Genomic DNA, 24,165 nt, shown 5'->3' with positions numbered 1-24,165 from the left:
GGTAGCATAAATGTCTATATCGCGGTCTACATCTTGCATCTCCAGAATCTCCATCTCCTTCCCACCACATAAACCCTAGTCCTCCCCCCCTCCCCAGCTTGAACCCACACCAAAACCTCATCTCTACGCCTCTGCCTCATCCAAAACCCTCCTCAAAACCTCCGCCCGCCTCTCACTCAACCCCCACGCTTCATCCACCACCTCTTCCCCGCTTTTCCCTCTTTTTCTCAAACCACCAAGGCCTTCTTGTCGAACGAGAGCCGCTTGTCCGTCTTGGTCTAAAGCGATGGTGAGCGTGGTGGGTAGCAATGGGGTTTCGAATGACGTTGGGTCTGGAAGGAGGTGGGTGCTGTTTTTGTCGATGGGTTTTTATTTTGGGTGGTGAGTAAGAGGAAAAAGACGAAAAATGTATGACACGGCAAAGGAGAAAAAAATGAGCCGTTAGGACTCGGCAAATCCCAATATGACTGAACGTCTTCACGACGCACCTCTCAAAAATTCCAAACGAACATGCCAGTGGCATCCTCCCCAACGACAACGGGTACCTCTCCGTCCTCGAACAAATCGTCCGTTGGGTATCATCGTCGTAAACCGCTTTTGGTAATCTCGCTATTTTTTCAGTTTTCGTATGAGCCCTCAGCCTCAGCTATTGAGTAAACCTCCCGGGAAAAAAAAAAAAAGGAGAAAACTCATTGTAAGACGTACTATTCCTAAGAGCAGCCATGACGGCCAAAACAGCTGCGTCAAACGCATTCCCATCATAGTTTATGCACACCACATCGATATAAAGTACCCAAGCGGCTTTGCCTGGGGCGATGAGTAACGATGAGAGGGGGATTGTCTTTGATCTGATTTTTTAAAAAGTCAAATCAGCGATCGGCTTGCTATGCAAACGCATCGTAATCGCAAAACGGAAAAGAGACTCACGAAACAAGCAACTCGTATAACCAATTCGAGTACGTTTGCGCTTCATCGCCAGGAGGACCAGGTTTGAATTTCGGTGAACTCAATGCCGGGAGATCGATATTGGGTACTAACCCCGTCAAATCAAGTCAGCCTTGGTCCTTTCCTTAGCATCCTTCCAATCCCAATACGCATACGACAATGAACAATGACTTTCCCGAGCAATACCGAGCAAAAACAAGAAAAAGAAAAAAAAAAAAGGTCAAACTCACCTACAAACCCTTCTCCAGGCGCCTCAGCATCAGGTTCCCCAACCTCAGCTTTCACCCCGCACACCATCGTGGTATCCCCCATCCTCACGAGTGCCGAACCGTGGGCGGTCGATATAGAGCCCGTGTTGATACTGACTTGTCTCCATACATCGTCCGCAGCCGAGGCAGAGGCAGAGGCGGTGGACTGAAAAGAGGAGGAAGGAAGGATAGGTCTCCCATCAGGCCTGTATCCCGAACTCAAGAATCTAGAGAGATACGACGCCGGATGAAGACGCTTGAAGACTGCCGCTGCGTTTGCACCTCCCACATTTGTTGTTCCCGATGCTGCTGCTGTCGGTGCTGGTGCTGTCGCCGTAGACATTATCTTGCTCTTATCGTTCCCGTTGTTCGGTGTAACCGCCTTGGTCGCAAGAAAAGGCAGATGGGTCGAGAGATTGAGAATAGGTAAACGTCGTTGAAAGCAAAAGTAAACGTCCAAGGTCGGTGGAGAAGAGACAAGTATTTCACGGCCTCCCTCCCACTTTCGTCCCACGGTTGTCTTTCCTTCTTGCAATACGACTTGATTCAGCAAACAATCACGACAAGGAGCTTTACCTATGCATATCCCATACAAGACCGATGCATCTAGAATGTGTAGATGCATAATTCATCTAAAGAATCATGTATAGATTTTCACTCGTAATTCTACAGAAAAACTGGGCGGGACCGGGAGCGAAAAGGCTGAAGGGGTAAAAAAAATTAAAAAAAAGGTATCAAGGGAAGACAAAAGACTTTAGCCCATACTGAAAGCCAGTAAAACATAACAAAGGCGAGACGAGACGGATTGGGCACAAAAGACCCAAAAGAAACAAAAGGGTAGATCAGACAATAGAAAGATAAAATTCAATACGAAAAAAAAAAAAAAAAAAGCAAAGGATAAAAAATACGAAACGACGAAACATATGGCCAGGGGTATGGGGTCTATTCGTATACAAGTTGAATTGTTTGCAAAAACAAGAGATGCGTTGAAACAGTGACCGGAGCCAAGCAAAAAGCTCGAGATTCTGAGTCTTCCTTTCATTTTTCGTCTAGAAGAAGGGAGGAGGGTGAAGTGACTAGGGTAAAAGCCAGTTGGTGAACCCGAACCAAGCCCAGATAATGGCACCTGATAATATAGGGAGTGTGACGTTATCGTCTAATCCGAGATCTACAAAAGACAGTCAGCTGGAAAGTGCTTTTTTTACAAGGAGGAAGGAAGAAAAACATACCAAGCGCTTCGACCACCGCTCCTCCCACGCCCACCACCCCGGCCGTCAAGCCCATTCCAATTCCCTTTGAACCCCAAACACCCTCTGTCAAAACTTTCCATTCCCCTCCACCGTACCCTACCGTCTTCTCCGCTGCTCCACTTCCGCCCCAAAACCCGACTGTGATCAAAACACCAGTAACGGCGGCCGCAAGGAACCCAGCGAGGGATTTTCGAGGTGCGAACGGTAAGAACCGGATGCCGGGGACGTGGGATGGAAGAGGAGGGGTGTATCGACCCCAAAGGCGCCCGAGTGTAGAGGCTGTTGTGTCTGCCCATGATAGTCTGTTTCTCCTTGTCAGCCACATGTACAGTCAAAATGGAGAGGCGAGAAAAAAAGCGTACAGTAAAATAGCGACCACGCCAACATCCCTGGGATACAATCCCAATACAAAAATCACCCCTATCAAATACCAAACCACCCCATTCACTTTTTCCCTCTCACTTTCCCTCATCAAAAACCCCACACACGCTTCCCACAGTTCTGCATACCTCGATGCCGGGAACCACAGCCTCGGCAAATCGGTCACGAGCACAAACACGAGCAAGGTCGACAACACCACAAGAAGCGGGGAGAGGGAAGGCGGGGTAAGGTGGTTGAGGTAGAGGGTAAGGAAACCGATGGAAGAATGGAACGTCTTTCGGGGAATTTCCCAGTCTACGACTTTTTCGGGGACTTTGCCGGGGCTGGGTTTGCGTTTGATAGAGCTGCTTCTTCGTTTGCGGGTGACCACCGGTCTGGAGCCCGTACCGGTTTGAGTGGATGCTGCGGGGGGCGGATAAGATTGATTTTGTGTTTGTGTTGATGTCGGTGATCCCACATGGGCAGAGGAAGGAGCGATAGAATCATAAGGAGGAGATGGAGGACGAGAAGGGATAGTATCGAGATGTGAGAGTGGTCTGTCCCCATTCACACCCAACGACGGACGAGTACCTCGCGGCGGATTCTTCCTCAACCTCGCACTGGTGGTCCCAGTTTCCGTACTCCCATTCTCATTCCCACTCGCACTCCCATCCCAATCCCTTAACCCCACACCATTCTCCGCCACAATACTCGGAAGAGCGTTGACCTTGACGGGCGCCATTATCTTTCGCTGTCCCTGACGAATCTAAATTTGTGGTTCCTATTTCGTTTTTCGCCCTTGCGTTCGTTGTCGCCAGTGGCCTTGCCTTTTCACGTGTTTTAAGTCTGTACGTCGTGATTGTCTGGTCCAGGCAAGACAAAAATGAGAAATCACAAGAAAGAAAGACAATACGAAAAAAGAAAAAAAGACGAGATAACAACGCCACCACGCATCGAAGAACAGAGGGGCCCACGCGTCAGAAAGTTGGGATGGAACCAAAATAATCCCGCCGGCGTGGCACAATGCGGGGATCGCCGCTTTGAGATGAACTCCACGTCACTGATCGCCGATATAATAGTAGAAGAGGAGATACAATACATCGAATATGTTACTGCAATGTCAGTAGGTGTGTGCAGAAGTTGACGAGGTGGGAAGATGATGATATGTTTCTTGCCCTTACATTAACCAACGGCTTGGAATATAACGAGTATCTTTATTTCGATCAACTCGACCTAAAAGCAATCCGCAATGACGTCACATCCTCTCTGCTTGCTTCGCGTTTTTGTTTATCCATTGTGACTTTGTCCTTGTGCTTTCGTCTCGACTTTTCTCCGTTCCATTTCCCTCATCTTTCCACATCGTCTTCTTTCGCCTACCATCTTGTAACACATATCCACAAATCAAAAAGGAAATCGCAACGGGCAAATGGTATTCGGCATCATCACAGCAACAGCCATCTGCCCCGCCATCTCCGCTACCAAACAAGCCATCGAGGGGGGCATCAAAGGTAATCGACGGGCGGGCAACAAGTCCCTCGATTTAGAGGTTTTCATCACTTTCAAAGGAGGTGGTGTGGGGGATCCGGGGGAGGTGTATAAGGGGAAATTTGAAGGTGCAGAGGTTGTACTGGGAGAGGACGGCAAGGTGGGTGATTTGTGCTCTTTTTTTATATGTTCCTGTGAGGTGTGTGAAATGTTTTTGCAGAAACTGACCATAGAAAATAGGTATACATCAAGCACGCCCGAGCCCAATTTCCACCCCATTTTGTCAGCCCGCTGGTCGGCCATTTCCAGGCAGTGGAAGCGTATACACTCGCCTGGGCGAGGGTAGGTCATCAAGGGGATGTTTTTATTGTTAAGCCGCCGGAAAAAAGTTCTCCGTCATCCTCTTCGCCCTCACCTTTGACTTCTCCTAGTCGATTAAAAGGTCCTTCTCCTTCTCGTCCATCATCATCGTCGTCCTCCCCTTGCTCTTCATCTTCACAGCTGGCAAAGGAAGCAGGACCAAACCAATCTCCACCCCCTTCCCCAAAACCATCCCCCACTTCCGTCCCTGCAGAACAACCACCACCATCAAAACCAAAACCAAAACCTCCACCACAGCCACACCACCTCTACCTAAACCCTACCACGCACTCCATCCATCACGCTCCTCCTCAGATCGCCGCAACCGCCGCCCCGGGCCCATGGTCCCTCACACCGCTCTCGCACCGTATCCTATTCGAAGGCTGGGAAGGTTTCGTGATCGTCCAAGAATCAGAAGCCGACGATCGCTGGGCACTGTATTTCGACAGGGGGGACAACGGTCTGACGGGAGAGGGCCAGGCGGGAGATGTTGAGGGGAATGACGGGAAGAGGAAGAGGATGTTGGCGGTACATTTGGAAAGAAGGGAAGGAAGGAGAACAAAGGAGGATCATGAGGCGCAGATGGAGTCGGGGAGGAGAAAGAGGGAAGAGAAGGAAAAGGAGGACGATAAGCGCTGGCTATGAGGGTTGTAATAATCGTTGTGCATGTAACCCTTGATAGTTAATAACCGATCGCGGGGACAAAAGTGATGACATGGAAGGTTTGCATCCCGGGCCTACACTCGGCATACTCGGCAGTGGGCCGGGCCGGTGAAGCGGGACATCATCCAGCCGAATGCGCGGTGGCCGGAGTATCTACATTTGACAGTGCATGGCTTTATAAATCTCTCCCACGCAGCCGTCTCTTGCCATCTCCACAGCCCGTCATGACCAGCGCCAGCAACACCGCAGAAGAGATCTTCACCGTCCAGGCCAAAGCCCAGCTCGACTCTGAAAAACCTCAGGCGTCCTCCGTCCCCAGCTCCCCGCTCACGCTCGACCTCGACAGCGACAAGGCGACACAGCTGATTAATCTCCTGACAGATGGGCTCGTTTCCATCAGGGATGAAGAAGGGAGGTTTCTGTTAAAGTGTGCGTATCCTCCTCTGCCTCTGCGACCGATTTTAAACTAAGGATAATCGACGATAGTGGACGACGGGACATTGATCGATACCAAGGGCTGGGAACACCCGACCGTGTTCTCCTGGGAGTGGACACACGGCATCGCCTTGACCGCTCTCTGCCACGTACGTCTTTTCTTCGCTCACAAAACGAATCTATCTAACAGAATCGCGCCATCCCATTCACTCTCTCTCAGCACTCTGCCATCTCGCCCTCCTCCCCCGCCTCCCAAAAATCCCTAGACACTGCCATCGCCTGGTTCAACTCCCAATACGCCCGTACATCAGGCAAAGGCGCTCCCAAAAACATCAACACCTTTTCGCCCTTTTACGCCTTGGCCTCCTTCTTGGACGATGGGCGGGAAAAGGACGAACAAGGGAAATGGAGAGCGTGGTGTGAGGATTGGGCGCAGTGGGTCGTGCGAGACGATGGCTTGCCAAAGACCGAGGAAGGTGGATTCCAGCACAGTGCGTCTCATTATCATTACGGGGTCGGTAACAGAGGGGCTAAAAACCAGACTCTCCATAGTAACCTACGCCAACGCCCATCCTCAAAACCTCTGGGACGACACACTCATGATGTCCGCCATCCCGCTCGCCAAAATCGGCATCCTCCTCAACCAGCCCTCATGGATCGACGAAGCGGTATACCAATTCCTATTACATATCCGATACCTCGCCGACCCCGTCACCGGGCTATGGTACCACGGCTGGGAGTTTACCCCCGGTAAACAAGGTCGCGCGGCGGAACTGGAAGGTGGACAAGGGTGGAAGGGAGGGAAGAATGGACATAATTTCGCGAGAGCATTCTGGGCAAGAGGTAATTGTTGGATCACACTAGCCATCCCTATGCTGCTCTCCATCCTCTCCCCCTCCTCCTCCTCTTCGTCTTCCCCCCACCCGAAACCCCTCCACCCAACCGACCCCACCGCCCGCTTCCTCATCCAAACATGGACCCGCCAAGTCGACGCCCTCATCTCCCTCCAAGACCCCAACTCTGGCATGTGGCACACCCTCCTCGACGATCCCCAGAGCTATGTCGAAACAAGCGCTAGTGCCGGGTTTGTAGCCGGGATATATATGGGTTTGAGAATGGTACGTCTTCCCCCGCCTCTCCTGCCCCACACGCTAAAACTAAAACCCTCACTAGGGCCTCCTCCCACCATCCAAAGCCCCTTCCTACCGCACCGCAGCAGACGCCGCCCTCGCCGCCATCCTCACCCAAATCCAACCCGACGGCCAGGTCGCCAACGTCTCCTTTGGCACAGGTATGGGCGAAACCCTCCAGTTTTACAGAGATATTGCGATTACGCCGATGCCGTATGGGCAAGCGCTGGTTATGCATGCTTTGGTGGAATGGGAGAGGTTGAATGAGCAAGGCAAGTAGAAGGGAGAAAAGTTGTGGATAGCTTTCTTTGCATGTATTTTTTTTTGTGATATGGATGATTGGAACGAACCACAAGGTGTTTTAAAACGTCTAATGACTATCGATGAGGGGATCCTCTCCTCCAACTCCTTCTTACATCCCCACCCCAAACACCGCCCTCGGCGTATCATGTACGCACCAAACCAGCCTCAAAATCGCGCAGCCCGATGGCCACCTCGTCACAGTTCTGACCAGCTTTACGTGAAAAACAGATAGGAACCCGGACGGAAAATGATTAAATTTAAAGTTTGGCTCGGCTTTCCCCCGCTTTCCGCCCCATTTTACACGGCGACCCTTCTTTATTAGCGATCGGCCAATAAAAATGACGTCGACATTTTCCATTGAACCCGACAAAACGTCGAATGATCGATCGATCCACGCGCAACTAACCATTCGCTGCAAACTCGCCAACAAAGTTGCCGCAATAGGATGAAGTAGATCATGATGCAAGATGGTACTAAAGATAAATAGAGTTAATTAAAAGAAGATTAAAGATCACATGTGGGATATCAAAGTCTATCTATCCATTCTTGTTCGTATATCATAAGACTACGTCGTTCGTTCTTGGACACCACGCCGCACCTCTTGTTGGTGGATGTTGTTTACTGCTACCAACAAAAAGCTGTTTGCTACCAAGCTACTATGGACGTATCTACCTTTCTACGCTCGCTACCACAAGAAGCTAATTGATATTATCAAGGTATCCATCCCGCTAAACATATAGCACATGGTCGACTACTTCATCTGACATCACAGGCCCGTCACCGTTATTCTCCGCAGTCCCCAAAACTCCACTTTCTCGTTATCTCTCTTTTAGGTGACCTATACCGTATTATGATGCATTCTACATAGCTTCACTGATTCACCTGCCTCTCGACTTCTTGCTATCCTTTTGCGATGGGATGGTTGGTGTCATCGCCGCTGAATTCAGGGTCCAGGAATTTGTGCTACCTCCTCGAATTGTAGTAAGAAAAGGCGGCGGGCATTTGAGTCCGTTACACGGTGCTGTCATTTTGCGAACATCGTGACTTGACGTTATGAGGGATCCCTCCATTAGACGTGACTCGCAATGACTCTGGTCACGTTGTATTCTGAGAAGGGATGCGAAAGGCAAGGTAACGGGACGCGAGAAAGCGTAAACCTAACCCGAAGGAACTGATGATAGTTCCTGCCGGATCGGATGAACGCTAAAGTCGGAGCATGAGCAGGGGGGAAAGCCGGGAAAGGGGGCATGGTGGACGCAGGAGAGAAATGCGGGAGAGAGGGAAGAAAGAAGAGAGAAGGAAGAGGCATACTCGGGCCGGGATGGAAAGACCAGAGTAGCTATCACTTCTGTAAACATGTTTACATGCATCAACATAGTCCTCGACAAAAGCAATTCCAATCAGCCAATTTGTACGTACCACGATTGTGGGTAATTTGGATTCTCGGTTGGAAGTGACATATTGTTGTGACAAAGTACTGGGGGTTTGTATGGATGTGATAATGGGAGGAAGAAGACAGAGACAGTCCGAAGGAAAGAACACGTATCTTGGGAGGGCAACAGAGAACGTAGGGCGGAACGGCACTACCAGGGAGGGGTGGTAGTCATATGGAAAAAGGGGAAGATATTGGGGGGGAAATAGCCGGTCCACAGATTCATCTACGTTATGTTTGGACGGTTTGGAGATCATCCACAAGGAAGGGAAAGACGAAACAAAGAAGGAGAAGTAGCGGTATGGCAGGTAGAAGGGTGCGGACGAGAGTTGTGATGTACAATACACCTTGGGAAGTGACGTAACCCGGGTGAAAAAAGAGGAGGGGAAAGAGGAAGCTATGGTAGTCGATCAATCAGAATGTCATATCCACCGCGAGGAGATGAAGATAACTTACAGGACGATGTATTGCCAGGGGAAGGGGGCTATAAATGAACTCGCCACCCTGCGAGGGGCTTTGTCAGCGGTCCATTTGACACTCTTGGGATATACAGCATTTCACGGGTCCTCCGGTCGATGCGGGCATAGGTCTGGCCCACAAACCCTCCATCCTCCATAACACCCAAAAGGAGCCGGACGAGGATGAAAGAGTATGCGTAAGGAAGGAAATGACATGGCGCGGGAGGTACTCATCAGTAAACCGCCCTCGGCTGGAAAGTGCACAAGTGATTCCAGACTGTTCCACGCTCGGGCCCCCTGCCACGTTGGACTGATAGTTCTATGGGGTGAATGGCTGCATAATAACTCGCGCTCAGATCTATTATTACGGAACACGCGTCTGTCAGAGAAGAATAAGTCTGATTAATCAAAAATAATTTGGGGCGTTGCTCACATGGACGTTGTGCTGGCAAATACTTGGCTGCGACTGGCTGGATTAGCATAACCCCTTTAGACTCATCGACGATCGAAGAGAAGGAGACAAGAAGAGCGCAGCAACGAACGATCATTATCCGCGCCTCGCAGTCATTTATACAAAAATAGTAATAGCCCGTTTCAAGTATAAATAATGGGTGGTTAATTATCAACAGTCAGACGGAATCAAATCTCATTAACTTTGTATTGGCGATGTATAATTATTCGAAACCTTTTTTTGCGTCTTTTGTCGATCATTAACGTTAGACACGACACTCCCCTAGAAGATTCCAACAATCCCCTCGTCTTTCCAGCGACGACCTTCCATCCACAACCTCCATACCAGATTTCGGCCCCATAGTGCACCTAACACTGCTGGCGCGCCTAACTGACCTATGACGGAAACGAGACTCCACAATTGGGTAACGATCGTCGCCATCATGGGCGTTGATCCTGACGATTAAAAGCATAATGGAGGGTTCCTGATGATGACTGTGTGTATTCTTTGACCTGTGATGTAATGGTAACGATACAATGACGATGAAGCTTAGATATAACATTACCTCTGATGTCAGTAGAATTGACGTCATGCATGGTCCACTTTCGATGACGACAGAGTCGACAGATGATATATATGAACAGCAGAAAGCAATAGGACCACAATGTCTCACATTCCCTCCACTCTCTCCTCTTTTTGCCAGATTAATTGAATATTACAGATGTCACAATTAGGACAGAAAAAGCAACCCCCAACTCCGAGCAAGACGCCCAAGAAGGCTGCGCAGAATGCCGAAAAAGGTGCAAGTGGTGCCCTCGGCAGCGTGAAAGATACCGCCGGCGGTGCGACAAAGGCTGCAGGAGACACTGCTAGCGGAGCCACAAAACAGGCTCCTAGTCCAGCCAAAGACGTTGGCAAGAAGGTCGGAGACACTGCTGGCGGAGCCACAAAACAGGCTCCTAGCCCCGCCAAGGACGTTGGCAAGAAGGTCGGAGACACTGCTGGCGGAGCCACAAAACAGGCTCCTAGTCCCGCCAAGGACGTTGGCAAGAAGGCTGGAGACACTGCCAAAGACGTCGGTGGTAAGACCTCACAAGCCCAGAATCCGACGACGCCAAAGAAAACGCCGCAAACCAAGCAGGCCGTCGATAGTCCAACAAAGAAGGTCGGCAAGGGCGCTGATACAATCCAAAAGCAAGGTAAATCAGTTTTCCCAATGTCGTTGCCTCGGTGCCAACTTTTCTTACGTGATCCATTCTACCAGGCAAGGACGTAGCAGAGCAAGCGCAGAAGCGAGATGTTAAACCTGCAACCCAAGGCAAGGACGCCGCAAAGACAGCGCAGAAGCAAGGTGTTGAACCTGCAACCCAAGGCAAGGACGTCGCAGAGACCGCGAAGAAGCAAGATGTTGAAGGCAAAGTCCCAGAAGAGGCAGGAGCCCCCAGGACCCCTCAGCAAGGTGAGTAATGTTTCCAGTCACATTTGGTAAACATGGCTTACTCGGGCTTTCGGTACAGAATCTGACGACGAAGACGAAGAAGAAAACCAAGACGACAACGAAGACGAACAGGAAGAAGACAATGACGAACCAGCAGCAGAAGAGCCCGAGGAGCAGGATCAAGACCAGGGCGGTTCTGAGGCAGAGTCAGGCGATGAGGACGTAGCTCAAGCTGAGACTCAGGATGAACCTGCTAGTGATGAAGGCGAAGAGCAAGACGAAGAGCAAGTCGAAGAGGAAGACGAAGAGGAAGACGAAGAGGAAGACGAAGAGCAAGGCGAAGAGCAAGACGCTGAGCAAGCCGCTGAGCAAGACGAAGAGCAAGGCGAAAAGGGGGAGGTTTCCTCGGGCGACAACCAACCTGTACCCGAGGATCAGGAAGGCGGCGCCGATCAAGCTCTAGACGAAGCCAATGACGTCAAACCCGAGTTCACAAGCCCTCTGACCGTTGACCAAGCTGGCAAGATCAAAGACGCCGATGACCGGACTATCGCAAATATGTCTGAGGAGGACGCCCAAAACCTCGAAGGCTCAGAGATCGCGGACATTGATGCTTCTGGCAACCTCATGAACAAGGATGGCGACGTGATTGGTAACGCACAGCTTGCGTCTGAGCTTGACCAGGCCGAAGAGCAGATAGACTTTAGCGTGCTCAAGGGTCTCAGTCCCAACAAAGCCGGTAATGTAAGTTCTGCACATCGGATGTTGCCTCAAACCTTCCCCAGTTGCTGACTATTAACTACAAACAGTTGGTTGCCAAGGATGGCGTCACCGTCGGCAAAGTCGTCGACGGCAACCTCAAAAAGCTCCAGGGTCGACGATGTACCGCAAAGGGCGAATTCTTTGACGATTCAGGCAAAAAGATTGGACAAGCCGAGCCTATTCCAGAAGACGAGAGGTCGAATCCAGAAGGCGCACCTTTCGAAGACTTTGAAGGTGCTACAGTCCAGAAAAATGGCGATGTAGTGCACAATGGAGAGAAGGTTGGCGAGATCGTCGAAGGAGACGCAAAGAAGATTGCAGGAAAGACAGTCGATGCCGACGGCGTGAGTGCTCATCCCAACGATTACCGTCGAAAACAATTTTTTATTATTTTGGCAAGCTAACGTGTAGAATCCTATAGGACGTTGTCGACAAGTCTGGCACAATCGTCGGCAAAGCACAGCGATGGTACGAGCCAGAAGAGCAGGAGCCAGAGAAGACCGATCTCTCTCTCCTCGCCGGCAATCGCGTCAACAAGAGTGGCTACGTTGTCGATAATTCTGGCAAGCTACTCGGGCGAGTGGTCGAGGGCGATCCTGCGAAGCTAGCTGGCAAGATGTGCGACAAAGAGGGCCAGATTTGGAATGAAGGTGGTAGCGTCGTAGGACGCGCGGAGCTGTTGCCCGAGTCTGAGCGCGAAGGACAGAAAGAAGGTCCCTTCTCCGATTTCCAGCCTGCAACCGTCCGCAAAGACGGCAAGGTTATTGACAATTCGGGAACGGTCGTTGGACGTCTGACTGAGGTGAGAAACCCGCTCCGCATATGTGCGCGTTTCCGAAATCATGCTAACTGATGTTTAATTTGTTTCCAGGGCGATGCCAAGAAGCTTCACGGCAAGTCAGTCGATGAGCAAGGCGACGTTGTCGACAAGAACGGCAATAAGATTGGTGCTGCCGAACGATGGGAAGAAGAGGAGAAAGAAGAGGAGAAGCATCCTGCTGCCGGTCTCAAGGTTAACAACGAAGGGGCTGTCATCGATAGCAACGGAAACACCGTGGCCAAGCTTACAGAGGGCGAGATCGCACGATGCCGAGGCAAAGAAGTCGACAACGACGGAGATGTCTTAGACGCCAAAGGAAAGAGGTGAGCAAGGATACTGACTCGATTGAAGATTTCGAGCTGTGAACTGATGATGAAATGCACCACAGTATCGGCCACGTAACGCTCATGCAGGATCTGCCTAAGAGAGACGAAGCTGCCGAGCAGAAGAAAGCAGAGGAAGAGGAAGCACGAAAGGTAGCCGAACAGAAGGAAGCAAAGGAAGAGGAAGCACGAAAGGAAGCCGAACAGAAGAAAGCAGAGGAAGACGCAGAACGTAAAAAGATAGAGGACGAGGAGCTCGAGAGGCTCGAAGGCGACAGCAAGCTGGCTAAACGCATGGCTTACGAAGTACGTACTTGAGCAGAAATTGCAATCACGCGGATGTTGAGGCTGATCTCCTTTTTCTGCACTACTAGGTTGACAGTACACTTGATCGTGTCAAGCCTATACTCGAAGAAATGACGGACTTGATCGAGGATGCGCACTCCAAGCCGAAAGAGGAAGTCAACCAAGAAGAACTTGTGAAGAAAGTGAAGCCCCTTATTCAAAAGAGCTCGGACATCCTCAACCAGTGCAACTCCAACATTCGCGAGATGGATCCCGACGGCCGAATGCAGCAACAGTCAAAGGAGAATGCTGCCACTGGTGAAGCTACTCCAGAAGAGCGACACCTCGCTGAAGGCCTCAAGAAGCTTTCGACAGAAGTCACAGATGCTATCAGGAAGGGCAAGAAGGGTATCGAAGGTATGCCCGAAGCTAAGAAGGGGATCAGTCCACTTTGGCACCTGCTCGAGCGTAAGCAAACATGCTCTTTTACTTCCTTCTGTGCGTTGGCTGATTGTGACTGCTTTGTTGAAATATAGAACCATTGGTGCAAATTCTTGCAGCAGTCGGGTTACTCTTGTCCGGTGTTCTGGGCCTTGTGAACCAGCTCTTGGGCGGGCTTGGTCTGAATGGCCTGCTCGATAGTCTCCTTGGTGGATTGGGTCTTGACAAGCTCCTAGGCGGTCTTGGAATTCCTAAACTTGGTGGAAAATAATGTGACTGCGAAACAAGGACGTGGACCGACATTGGAAAAATCACAACTCCTGACGTACAAATGTAGCTCTAATAACCACACACACGAGTAGCAATTATTTAAGTACTGTAGCCATGAAATGAATAGTATGATTTCTTTTCTTTTTTTCTCATTCTCAGCTCGCACCTTTTTTAACCCCGTCAGTAGTTTCAGTTATAAACTATTCATGTCAAATTTCATAGCTGCCTCGACCGCACACAGGCCTCACTTCCGTCTGACCAACTATCGATGCCTTAAATACTAATGATTTGGTATGCCGTCGGCTATATTACTATCAGCATGTCTTTTAAGTGGATAGGAGATGAAGGAGCGTGGGTGAACTCACCGTAAATCCTCCAAAGACGACAGTATCTCCATCGAACAAGATCTGCGACTGCCTCGTCATATCCACTGCCATATGCAGCACACCATGGATTCCCTTATGCGGCCATTGCGTCAAATCGTTGGCCCTCGAATCCTTCATGAACCCATCGATAAGGCAGCATGACGAGTGTTGATGGATACGGAAAGGAGCGAGTTTGGATTTGTCGGCGAATATATGGTCGATGACTGTATCGCTCTCCGAACCTTCATACGCTCCTTCTTCTCTTCTATCATCTACTTCGTCTCTCTTCTGTCGGTCCTCGCCTTCCTCCGCTTTCCCATCATCATCCTCACCCCACTGCACTTCCCCCGTCCGCCTGTTATAATCATTCAAACTCAACACTGCTGTCGCTATCTTCATCCCGTTATCCAACACTAGACCCCTATCTACGAGGATCGCCACCATCCTAAACTCCCTCGCGCCGTGGACAGAGCTCATGGTGGGGACGAACGTAAAGCGATAATGGGAGTCGGTGATCATCCAGTCGGTATGCGCTATACGAGGACTTGTTCTTGGTGTGGGGATCCGTTGGAGGATAGGGTTACGCGCCATGGGCCGCTCAGTTGATATACCACCGCTGGTAGTCCACCGGCCTTTCTTGTCAAGCTTATGGCCGTACACTGCCAGCGTCAGAACTTCGATGGACCACCTCGCGTGCTCTGCTGGGGTCAAAGATGCAATGATATTCGGATCCACCACCACTTTTCCTCGTGGGATATACCCGGCTTGCAAGCACCACATAGCCCTCCGCAGCGCCATTGCTGTTGGCGCAGATGTTATTGTTCGCATATCAGCTACACTGACCCTCCCTGCGATTGTCCATGTCAAAAGACCTGCAATTTCGCGATTATGCACCTCTTCGTCGTAGTGACATTCGTTGATGTAGAACATGTCAGACTGGTAGTAGCGAGAAACAGTCCATGGCATTAGACCTGCAGGAGGGAGGTCGAAGATAATGATGGGGAAGCAGAACGGGATGTCGTCGAGCGTCCATGTGCATGGCACATTGGGGTAGAATGGCTTTTTGGGATCCTGATGTGAGGTAGAAGGTGTGTGTGGTGGGTAACCGTACTGCGGGGGCAGGAGAGCGTGGACATAGAAACAGAGTTCGACAAAATGATCGTCAGCTGCAGGGGGTGATTTATCGACATCGGTTTCTTCACAAGCGTTGACAAATGCAGTTGGGTTGCTAGATGCAGGAACGTGACGGGTGCAAGAGGTGACTACGAATGGACCCATATGCGCATAGCTCGTGATTTCCACTGTTGGATCCGTATCCGGTACAAGGCTCTGCTTCTTGTCAGCCCCATCTTAACCAGACGAATAAATCACTCACTCCAAGACACACACCCTTCTTCCAATCCCATACTCCGACATACACTTCGTCGGTGTCCGAGTCATCATCCTCAAACAAAAGCGATATCTGTCCTCCGGCAGCCATGTCAAACGTTGCAGTGGTTTCTTCAGATACGTTCGGCACGATTATCTCGATAAACGGTAATGCAGCGTCAGGGTGTGGAATAGGGTCAAAATAGCCAAACGACGGAGGGGAGGTGCCGGTGGGTGGAATTAGGACATAAAAGTACATGCGGATAGAAACGGACCATGTTGTTGGATTACCATTGGGGTGATAATTCTCCTTTTGACTATGCAAATACAACGATTAGAAAGGCGATACACCTCATATAGACGTACCATATCATAACGACATTCTCCTCCGCGCACATAACAATATCATAATATTCTTTTCCTAGATCCATAAGCCACTTCCACAGCCCCTGATCTTTCACTCCCCCTCTACACCGACAATCGTCGTCCGTTGCGCTTGTCTTTGTCCTGTACACCTCCCAGCCACTCGTCTTTCGTTCTCGACCGGGGTTGCGTTTGTCGTTATGATATTCAAACAACATATGTCCAGCTTGCAAGCTAACTAGTCGAGAATTCTTGCATATCGTCTCAATACCCGCTGGCTTGAAATTATTGAAGCGATGCTCTCTTTCCTCTAAAGCTTTGAACTTGTCCGTCGCGGTTTCGTCACGAAAGGTGTTGAGAAAGGGGGTAGTGGCTGGGATAGAGTAAAGTTTCCTTCGATGTTCCAGTTGCAGTTTGATGGACGACTTGAACACTTGATAAGAGTGGTTGTTCACCTAGAAATAGACAACTTAGCCCAAAACTGGCCATAAACAATGGACTTACCAGCATAAGAGCAGTGACGTCCCGGAGAATGAGATTGTCGTATACGCCAACCAGCACATCTGCGAGTGCGCACTCCGTGAAGAGAGGACCCAAACCTCTCTTCATTCCAGTAGGTGAGGGCGCTATGACCAGCGTAGGCCCCTTCTGTTTGAAAATAGGGAAGGAAATGTGGAATCAAGAACGAGCCCAGTTCAATCGTGTGCTTCTGCAGAGCCGAAGGAACGGAAGCAGAAGTGACGTCAGCACTTTTCATGTTTAGATATAATTAGCGGTAATTGAATTTAATTATAGAAATGGAGGTTAAGGTGGAGGCGAAGATTTCAACTCTGCATTTTCAACCGCAATTCAGCTTCTAGCCGTTATATTGTCAGTTGTTGTGCATCCATAAACCACAATCTTCTCCAGATAGTTTTCAGTTACAGTACAATCCACCAATCCCGTACGTACCACACGTCACGATGCCCAAATCCAACCTCGGAAAGCGATCTTCCCTACAACCGCTCAAGAGCAAGTCCAGAACTTCCAAAAGCGATGTCCGAAAACATCAAGGCGCAGATATTCTCGGAAAAGACCACGACCGAGAGCTGTACGGAACCGAGTCTCAAAAAATAAACGGGAAGGCACAAATGGAAGGAAAGAGAAGTCCAGGAGGAGGAGGGAGGCGGACGGTGGAAGAGATGGGAGCTGAAAGGCCTGTGAAGAAGGCTAGGATCGTTGAGAGTAAACGCGAAGGGGAAAGAATGGAGAGTGAGCTTGTTGGTAATAGTGGTCATCTCTCTGGATCAGACACTGGGTTTAAGTCTGGATCAGGTGATGAGGGAGACAGTGATGAGGACGAGGAAGATGAAGATGAAGAGTCACTGAAAGCCGCCCGACTTGCGGCTCTGGAAGCTCACTCCCGTGCTCTCTTGGGGTTACCGCCCATGCCAATTGAATCTGCCAGTGTGGATAATGATTCGGAGGAGGATGACGAGGATGAAGAAAATGAGGAAGAGGAGGGAACCGGAGAAGAGTACATCTCTGACGATGGATGGGGAGCAGAGGATGGGTTTGTTAGTGATAGTGAAGACGAGTTTGCCAGTACGTCTTTCATTTCTCATTATACCCAGGCTTTGAATATCTAATGCTAATTCTGGACGCTTAGACCCACAATCAAAAGCGTCATCCTCAACATCAACATCCCGTGTCCCCGAAGTAGTGTTCGACCCCTCTACTGCCGGCAGTGGTCCATCTATCCCGATCTCCAAAGCCGAACGTCGAGCTTTCCTTGTACGTTCCTTACCGCTTACTTCAAAGAGGCTTCAAAATCTGACAAATGTTACTTTCATAGACGGGGACATCAATCAAGATGATGGGCATTACCACCCAAACTGACTACCTGCCCGGCCGTCCCCGTTCCCGTCCTTCTGTATCCGCTGATACCGACGCTGAAGGGGATCTTGAAGACCACACCAACGCCTCCCTCGACAAGACCCTCCACTCCATGCTTCTCACCACCCTCCTTCCTTCCCACGCTGCCTCCGCCGCTTCCCGCCCTGTCGATAAGCGCAACGCCATGAGCGCCCGATTATTAGAACTCGCCCAGTACGAGCTTCCCGGGGAAGGTAGCAAGGTCGTCAAGGATAAACATCTGAGCAGACATCCTGCCGCGGTGAGAACAGGGTTGTTACATAAACGGGAAAAGAGGGAGAAGGCACAGAGGCAAGAGGCGATTGAGAGTGGGAATTACGTTCGGGGGGTTGGTGGATTGGGCCAGGGGCTCAAGAAGGGGGGTATCTATAAGGGTGAACAGAGAGCGTCGGTGGGTATGGAGACGGGGAAGAAGAAGGGAATGGAGGGCAGGAAGAAGGGTGATGCGGATCGATCGAGGGGTTTGGGAATGGGTGTGGGTAGGTTTGAAGGTGGTGTCTTGAAATTGAGCGAGAGAGATATAGCGGGGGTGAATGGTGGTGGTAGTAAAGATGGGAGGAAAGGAAAGGGTGGGAAGGGTGGGAAGGGTAAACGGGGATGGTGAAGTTTAGCTTAGCTTGGAATGCCAAGTGGTCAAAATCCCGAGCAAGGGGCAAGTGTAATTGTAGATATGCAAATACATGGAGAACACCAAAGCAAAAGGCCAGATATGTCTAGGGTATAGTACAAGCGCTCACTTCTTCCCCTTTTTCCCCTCAAAGCCGGGTCGCCCCTTCTTGGAACCCTTCCCCTTTCCCTTATCCTTGCTACCCCCCGTACGCTTGTTCCTCCTCTCCTCTGCACGCTTGGCAATGTTGTCGTTACGCTTCTTGAGGGAGATGGCGTTTGATTTCTCAAGTTCGCGCTTTCGTTCAGCCCTGTATCAAATGTGTCAGTGAGGGGAAAGAGAGAAGTACAGGTAATATATATACGTACCACTCCTTGGAACTCTTCGTTTTTGTCTTTTCCTTCCTCTTAACAGCATTTTTGAGCACCTTTTCCTGATCGGCAACCTTTCCACCCTTCGCTCTCTCCTCAGCTTTCGCCCATCTCTCCTTCTCCTCAATCTCAGCCCTCTTATCCTCTGGCATCGCGGCCAATTTGGCCTTGTGTTTCTCCAAATGGGCAAGAGCCTGGGAAGGATTGGAGATCCGTTTGAGATGGGTGCCGGATTTGTCGGACTGCTTGGACGGGAGTGAGATGGCAGGGAAGGAAAGGTCTTCGTCATTGATAGTGTTCTTAGGTTGAGGCACGATCAACTGGGTCTTCGCTGTCTTCGCTTTCACGTCGTCTGGCCCTTGCTGAGCAGCCTTCTTCTCCTTCTTCTCTGCTTTACCTTCCCTCTCTTTCCTCCTCTCCTCCTTTCGCTCATTCCTTCTTCGGTCTCTCATCTCACCCCTCTTCCTCCTCCTTTCCTCCTCCAAAGCATCTCTTGAAGAGACTGAAGCTCCGTCGTTGGTCTCTTCGCCGTCGCCGGCTCCTCGGCGGGAACGGAATGTCTTGAGACGCTGTTGGAGTTTGGCACGAAGTTCGGAGATGGAAGCAGTAGGTGGGAGAGGAGTGAGATTGGTAGATGGTCCAGCGATAGCATCCGAGGACTCTTCGGGAGATTTTTCTCCATTGTTGTTCTGGGCTAAAATTTCGGCGGTGGTGAGGTTCTTTGAAGGGTCGAGCTGTATTTCCATCAGAAAAGGAATCTGCAAAAGGGAAGACAACATACTTTGGCCTGCTTGACCTTCTTCTTATTCTCTTTGATTTCCTCACCAGTCTTTCTCTTCTTGTTCTTCATCCACTTGCTATCGGCCTAGAAAAGCGTTAGCAGCTGCCACATCACGACATGACGCCCCAACTTACAACCTCGGGATCGGCGGCAATGTAGTATTGAGCAGGGATAAGAGAGAGGAGGGTGGTGAAAGCAGCATTGTGCTTTTCAAGGGATTCCATGATGTCGGGGGCGGGCTGGGCAGCGGTCGTCATCTTGACTTGAAATGTCTTTGTATTAAAAGACACGTATAGGAGGCGTTGAAATGTGGATAGACGAACAAAGATTTCTGCGAAACGTAAATTGAACGTGGAATCACGTGATCTGCCATTTGAACGGGATTGGAGAAAAAGTTGTAATGATCAAATGTGCACTAATAATAAGCAGCTTTGTATGGTCCTGTAGAACGTCGGCTGCGTGTCTTGCGGAGGCTCCAAAAGGAAAAAGACGATACGTGAGTATCGCAAGACTGCTTATTAGCAAGACAGTCAGTCAAGCAACCACGTCCCAATCTAACCACATGACACTCTTGGAAAGGTGACCAGATTCCTTCTCTCGCAAATTTTTCAGCCTTTTGAATAGTATTTTAAACGTAGCTGTAAAAAAGGCCCCAAAACGTACCAGCGGGCGCTCAAGCATAAAATGGTGGTGTAAGCATACGATTTGTGATTAAATTTACCTTTCTAGTAAAACAACTTCGAGCATGAAGTCTGACAGACAATTTATGTACCCTTTACGCAGCAATCATACATTCAACAATCCTCGAAGGTGGGTCGACAAAGACAAGAGGCTTTTCCGATAGGACGACGACAGGCAGCAAATACGAGCGAATTGGTCATTGAATAGAAAGTCGACCTATTTTAGTCGGTATTACGAAACTGTTTTAGTTACCAGTTCGGCTTGCCGCTGCCCCATACGTACGTCACGCATTATGGCTTACCAAGGTACAACAATGAGGCCCTTGGTTTCCAAACCTCGTCAACAAACTCCACACCCGGTCATTGCCCGCACCATCCCATATATATATTCCATACTATATGGCCTTGATTTTCATTATTGAAGCTCTCCACTTGCCAAAGGCTGCCAAGCATCAACTGTCAACTGCCGCCCTTTGAAGGAAAAAGAAAGTCTTCAACCAACAACTACGGGTCCAGCTCTGACCATGATATGAATATATATTGAAACGGAGTTGGTTGTTGGAAGACGGAAGGAAGAAATAAACTCAAGCGAGTTAGCTTGGACAAAGGCATTATATCTTCTCAAAACTCTTTCACATTTCATGAAATATCATCACGCACTATTACTAACCCGGAAGACGACAAAGCAAAATCGGTAAGTACAACACAAATATGCCATTTCTTCATTTCCAGCTACAAACGAGTACTTGTTCATTGAAGTTACACTTTGATCTTCTTTCTCCTCCCTTTGACGAAACTCCTTTCCACGACCTTCCAAGACAGTAAAGCAGCCTTTCCAGGAATAAATCCAAAATAGTTCTCTCCCCCATCATTTTTCCATCTATCGAGGAGAAACGGGCATACCTTGCCATTTCCTAATCTCGTAGCCTTTCCAGATGAAGACAGCACACAGAATCGCACCCAAGCCGGCAGCAAGAGCACCCTGAGCAGCGTACTCCTCAAGGAAACCATGGTCTGCTCCCCAGTCCCAGACAAAGAAGGGAATGACGAAGCCCCAGATTGACTTGAAGAAGATGAAGACAGCTTGAGTATCCATAGAGCGAGACATATAGCCTTCCAGGACGTACTGCAGATGAAAGGATCAGCGACCATACAAGGAGCAAATTGAAAAGGTTAATGTGAAGACGTACAGTTTGTAATAAACCAGTAGCAGCAGAAAGACAGAAAAAGAAAAGACCGCCTCCAATGAGGAATCCGATCCAGTGGAGCTCTTTGGAAGTGACAATACCGACGATGATCAAACCAATAAACATGAATGGAAGGATAGGTATCTTAACACAGTAGTAATCAGCATAAATCCTTCCAGAAGTTGACTGAAAAGACTTACGAGGGCCCAAAGACGGTGTTCAGGTTGTCGATGGCCATATTTGCGCTCCAAATAAGAGCAAGTTTTGTCGCCTACAAGGCCACCAGACCATTTACCTAAAATACCACCCAATCCATACGCCAAGAAGGCAGTACCCAAGGGAATGGTGGCAAAGCTATAAGGAGCATTTTCAAACTTTTGAGGCATGACAATGGTGATGCCAATGGACCAAGCAAAAAGTGAACCGTAATAAATGGAAGGAATGACAATGCTGATATAACGAAGCTGTCATGGATAGCGCACAAATGATTAACACATGTCGTTCGATCAAGGAAGGCAGGGAAAAGTGATGACTTACCATTAGAAAAGGGGAGAGACAGACCTGCAGATACTCCATGGGCCTTTGCCATGGCATCCATGCAGGACCTACATGCCCTTGCATTGTCGTCGGGTCTTGGTGAGCTTCTTCCAGATGCCTTATGACGGGTTTTGATGAGTCATCTTTGTTGTAGGACTCGCTCGGCTCGGGGCTAGGGGCAGTAGGTTGCGCGTCGGTACTTTGCAAAGGAGTGGAGAAGTCTTCATTCCATAGAGTCTCGGGCACGACGAAGAAGTAAAGAAGACATTGGACAACCGCAAGCCCGAGGACCAGCCAGAAAAGGACATGCCAATTTGTCTTTGCGACGATGATGCCGCTGAAAAGGGGAGCGACTGCTGGAGCGATGACTACTGCAACGGCGTACATAGACATCTTGTGGCCTCGAACCTCTTTGATAAAAATATCGGCAATGGTGGCCGGAGGCACAGTTTGACTGAAGGAAGAGGTCAAACCGGAGAAGAGTCGAGAGACAGAGAAGCATGCGTAGGACGGTGACAGTGCCATCCAAATTACGCAAGGAATATAGAGCGCGGAACCCAAAAGGTAGACTGGGCGTCGACCAATTGTCTTCCCATCACGATTAGTCTAGCCATATCGTTGATGGATTTGAAATGCTCACCTTGGAAAGAGGGTTCCAAAAGAGGGGACCGAAGGCAAAACCAAGAAGATAGTAGCCAATTGTATTAGGAATCATAGAAGTTTCCACACCAAAAGCTTTACCCAAGGTCCTGAAACTCAAGAATCAATTTTGAATTTCGGAACGAAGAAGATGTTTGACTCACGGGAAAGCGACTTGAATGATGGCAATACTGAGTACTAGTTAGGCTGGGTGCAAAAGGAGTATTAATAAGACCTACCCAAAGTTGGCGAGGAAACCACTATAGCTCAAAGTGCATAGAATGAAGAATTTTCTCATGGCACTGAGTGCGTTAATGGGGTGGTTGGCAGGTAAAGATGGGTCTTTGCCATTTTGAAGAAGAGCTGAATGGTGCTCATGATGATGGTATTGCTGATTCTCAATGTCACTGCGGCTCGAGCTCGCGATGTTAAGGGATTTCGACATGTTGAATGAATGGAGATGAATAGCTTCCAACTCTCCTCACCCTCTTCTATATATTCTCGCGCTCATTCGACACAAAGATTCAGGTCCCATGCCCTGATGTGGATCATTGTCGAAAACCGACAACGTCAATGATTTGATTGAGATTAAACAAACGCTTCGTATTCACTTGCGGCGAAATCTTTTGTTCCTGTTAATGCAGTATACGCTATTTGAATTACCTGCGATAGCTGATGCGCAGCCTCTCTGCTCTGTTTCTACTTCGGAAGAGATTAGCTTTGAACGACGTACGGCGCTGTGAGCACACAGAACGTCGAACAACATTGGTCAACCTTCATCGCGCAGTCATTACTGAACCGCCGGTCCGCAAGTCACATGAGACGGTGCCCCAAGTTTTTATCAATTTCAAGTCCCCGCACTGGTGAAGCTTAGATCTAGGAAATTCCCAATTTTATTAAAAGAAATGACGGAAGTTACGCAGCTTAGCACCTGGGCCTTTAAGGCACGATAAGAAATAAGGGTTAATCAGCGGGGATCGGGCACGATTAGGTCTCCGCATAGGGGGCTACACTTTGGAACTCTGGGGTGATGGGGTTGCTCGAGCGGCATTTTATTGGTAAGACAAAAGAAAAAAGGGCCGATACATGTCCTGTCTACTCTGACGACGCCTTCCCATAACGTACCGGGAACAAGCGCTGGTACTGCAAGCCTCCATCTCAATCCATCTCGCTTGTCTTCTATTTGAAGGCAAATAATAAAAAAGTTTTTTTTTTTTTGAACTACTTCACATCTGTACTGACGAATGGCTCTGCTGCGTTATGCGTTATTGTCTGTTTTACGAATGATCCGGGTATTGAAATGTAACATTGAGCACTCTTGAGATCATATGGTAACGTGATCGGTAGGACCTCACTCCGGCATGTCGGACATATCTGTGCTTAGAGCTATGCTGAGGCATTCCTATTACTCGCCGACCCATTGTTTTTTCAGTTAACTCCTCGTTTTGGCAATGAAGTACATTTGGGGTTGCTTGAAGATTTCTCCTTTTTCAA

General features: G+C 49.3%; 9 protein-coding genes across 9 annotated transcripts; 4 read left to right on the top strand and 5 right to left on the bottom strand.

The window, feature by feature from the left end:
• Positions 1-26: 26 nt before the first annotated feature.
• CNA08280 (Opa-interacting protein OIP2, putative) lies at positions 27-1,640 on the bottom strand. The gene is made up of 5 exons (XM_024656416.1): positions 1,176-1,640; positions 928-1,033; positions 706-848; positions 489-609; positions 27-349 (listed from the first exon to the last, which is right to left on the bottom strand). The coding sequence occupies exons 1-5, from the start codon at positions 1,534-1,536 to the stop codon at positions 124-126; spliced, it is 957 nt and encodes a 318-aa protein (XP_024512016.1). The 5' UTR covers positions 1,537-1,640; the 3' UTR covers positions 27-123.
• A 119-nt stretch (positions 1,641-1,759) lies between these two features.
• On the bottom strand, positions 1,760-3,744 carry CNA08270 (conserved hypothetical protein). Its single transcript, XM_024656415.1, has 3 exons — positions 2,806-3,744; positions 2,423-2,745; positions 1,760-2,361 (listed from the first exon to the last, which is right to left on the bottom strand). The coding sequence occupies exons 1-3, from the start codon at positions 3,543-3,545 to the stop codon at positions 2,270-2,272; spliced, it is 1,155 nt and encodes a 384-aa protein (XP_024512085.1). The 5' UTR covers positions 3,546-3,744; the 3' UTR covers positions 1,760-2,269.
• Positions 3,745-4,134: 390 nt separating this feature from the next.
• On the top strand, positions 4,135-5,327 carry CNA08265 (hypothetical protein). Its single transcript, XM_024656122.1, has 2 exons — positions 4,135-4,448; positions 4,529-5,327. The coding sequence occupies exons 1-2, from the start codon at positions 4,230-4,232 to the stop codon at positions 5,291-5,293; spliced, it is 984 nt and encodes a 327-aa protein (XP_024514194.1). The 5' UTR covers positions 4,135-4,229; the 3' UTR covers positions 5,294-5,327.
• A 138-nt stretch (positions 5,328-5,465) lies between these two features.
• On the top strand, positions 5,466-7,184 carry CNA08260 (conserved hypothetical protein). The gene is made up of 5 exons (XM_567068.2): positions 5,466-5,740; positions 5,798-5,895; positions 5,967-6,237; positions 6,299-6,864; positions 6,920-7,184. The coding sequence occupies exons 1-5, from the start codon at positions 5,536-5,538 to the stop codon at positions 7,154-7,156; spliced, it is 1,377 nt and encodes a 458-aa protein (XP_567068.1). The 5' UTR covers positions 5,466-5,535; the 3' UTR covers positions 7,157-7,184.
• Positions 7,185-9,763: 2,579 nt separating this feature from the next.
• CNA08250 (hypothetical protein) lies at positions 9,764-13,975 on the top strand. Its single transcript, XM_024656414.1, has 10 exons — positions 9,764-10,016; positions 10,069-10,719; positions 10,785-10,979; positions 11,038-11,702; positions 11,768-12,064; positions 12,142-12,522; positions 12,592-12,863; positions 12,929-13,169; positions 13,238-13,616; positions 13,685-13,975. Exons 2-10 carry the CDS (start codon positions 10,242-10,244, stop codon positions 13,858-13,860), a joined length of 3,084 nt encoding a protein of 1,027 aa, XP_024512015.1. The 5' UTR covers positions 9,764-10,016; positions 10,069-10,241; the 3' UTR covers positions 13,861-13,975.
• Positions 13,976-14,070: 95 nt separating this feature from the next.
• Positions 14,071-16,617, bottom strand: CNA08240 (expressed protein). The gene is made up of 5 exons (XM_024656413.1): positions 16,460-16,617; positions 15,959-16,410; positions 15,600-15,909; positions 14,225-15,553; positions 14,071-14,162 (listed from the first exon to the last, which is right to left on the bottom strand). Exons 1-5 carry the CDS (start codon positions 16,562-16,564, stop codon positions 14,133-14,135), a joined length of 2,226 nt encoding a protein of 741 aa, XP_024512014.1. The 5' UTR covers positions 16,565-16,617; the 3' UTR covers positions 14,071-14,132.
• A 174-nt stretch (positions 16,618-16,791) lies between these two features.
• On the top strand, positions 16,792-18,473 carry CNA08230 (hypothetical protein; the record flags this gene model as incomplete). The annotated part of the gene is made up of 3 exons (XM_567065.2): positions 16,792-17,539; positions 17,604-17,728; positions 17,790-18,473. The coding sequence occupies exons 1-3, from the start codon at positions 16,918-16,920 to the stop codon at positions 18,471-18,473; spliced, it is 1,431 nt and encodes a 476-aa protein (XP_567065.2). The 5' UTR covers positions 16,792-16,917.
• Positions 18,474-18,534: 61 nt separating this feature from the next.
• Positions 18,535-19,929, bottom strand: CNA08220 (establishment of cell polarity protein, putative). The gene is made up of 4 exons (XM_567064.2): positions 19,763-19,929; positions 19,629-19,712; positions 18,845-19,581; positions 18,535-18,786 (listed from the first exon to the last, which is right to left on the bottom strand). The coding sequence occupies exons 1-4, from the start codon at positions 19,883-19,885 to the stop codon at positions 18,603-18,605; spliced, it is 1,128 nt and encodes a 375-aa protein (XP_567064.1). The 5' UTR covers positions 19,886-19,929; the 3' UTR covers positions 18,535-18,602.
• A 1,080-nt stretch (positions 19,930-21,009) lies between these two features.
• CNA08210 (hypothetical protein) lies at positions 21,010-23,400 on the bottom strand. The gene is made up of 7 exons (XM_024656412.1): positions 22,911-23,400; positions 22,836-22,862; positions 22,673-22,781; positions 22,033-22,620; positions 21,696-21,959; positions 21,499-21,639; positions 21,010-21,434 (listed from the first exon to the last, which is right to left on the bottom strand). The coding sequence occupies exons 1-7, from the start codon at positions 23,114-23,116 to the stop codon at positions 21,189-21,191; spliced, it is 1,581 nt and encodes a 526-aa protein (XP_024512013.1). The 5' UTR covers positions 23,117-23,400; the 3' UTR covers positions 21,010-21,188.
• Positions 23,401-24,165: the final 765 nt, after the last annotated feature.

This window comes from Cryptococcus neoformans, chromosome 1, assembly GCF_000091045.1.
Source record: "Cryptococcus neoformans var. neoformans JEC21 chromosome 1, complete sequence".
NCBI classification, from domain to species: domain Eukaryota; kingdom Fungi; phylum Basidiomycota; class Tremellomycetes; order Tremellales; family Cryptococcaceae; genus Cryptococcus; species Cryptococcus deneoformans.
This window is presented reverse-complemented; position numbering and strand designations above follow the sequence as displayed.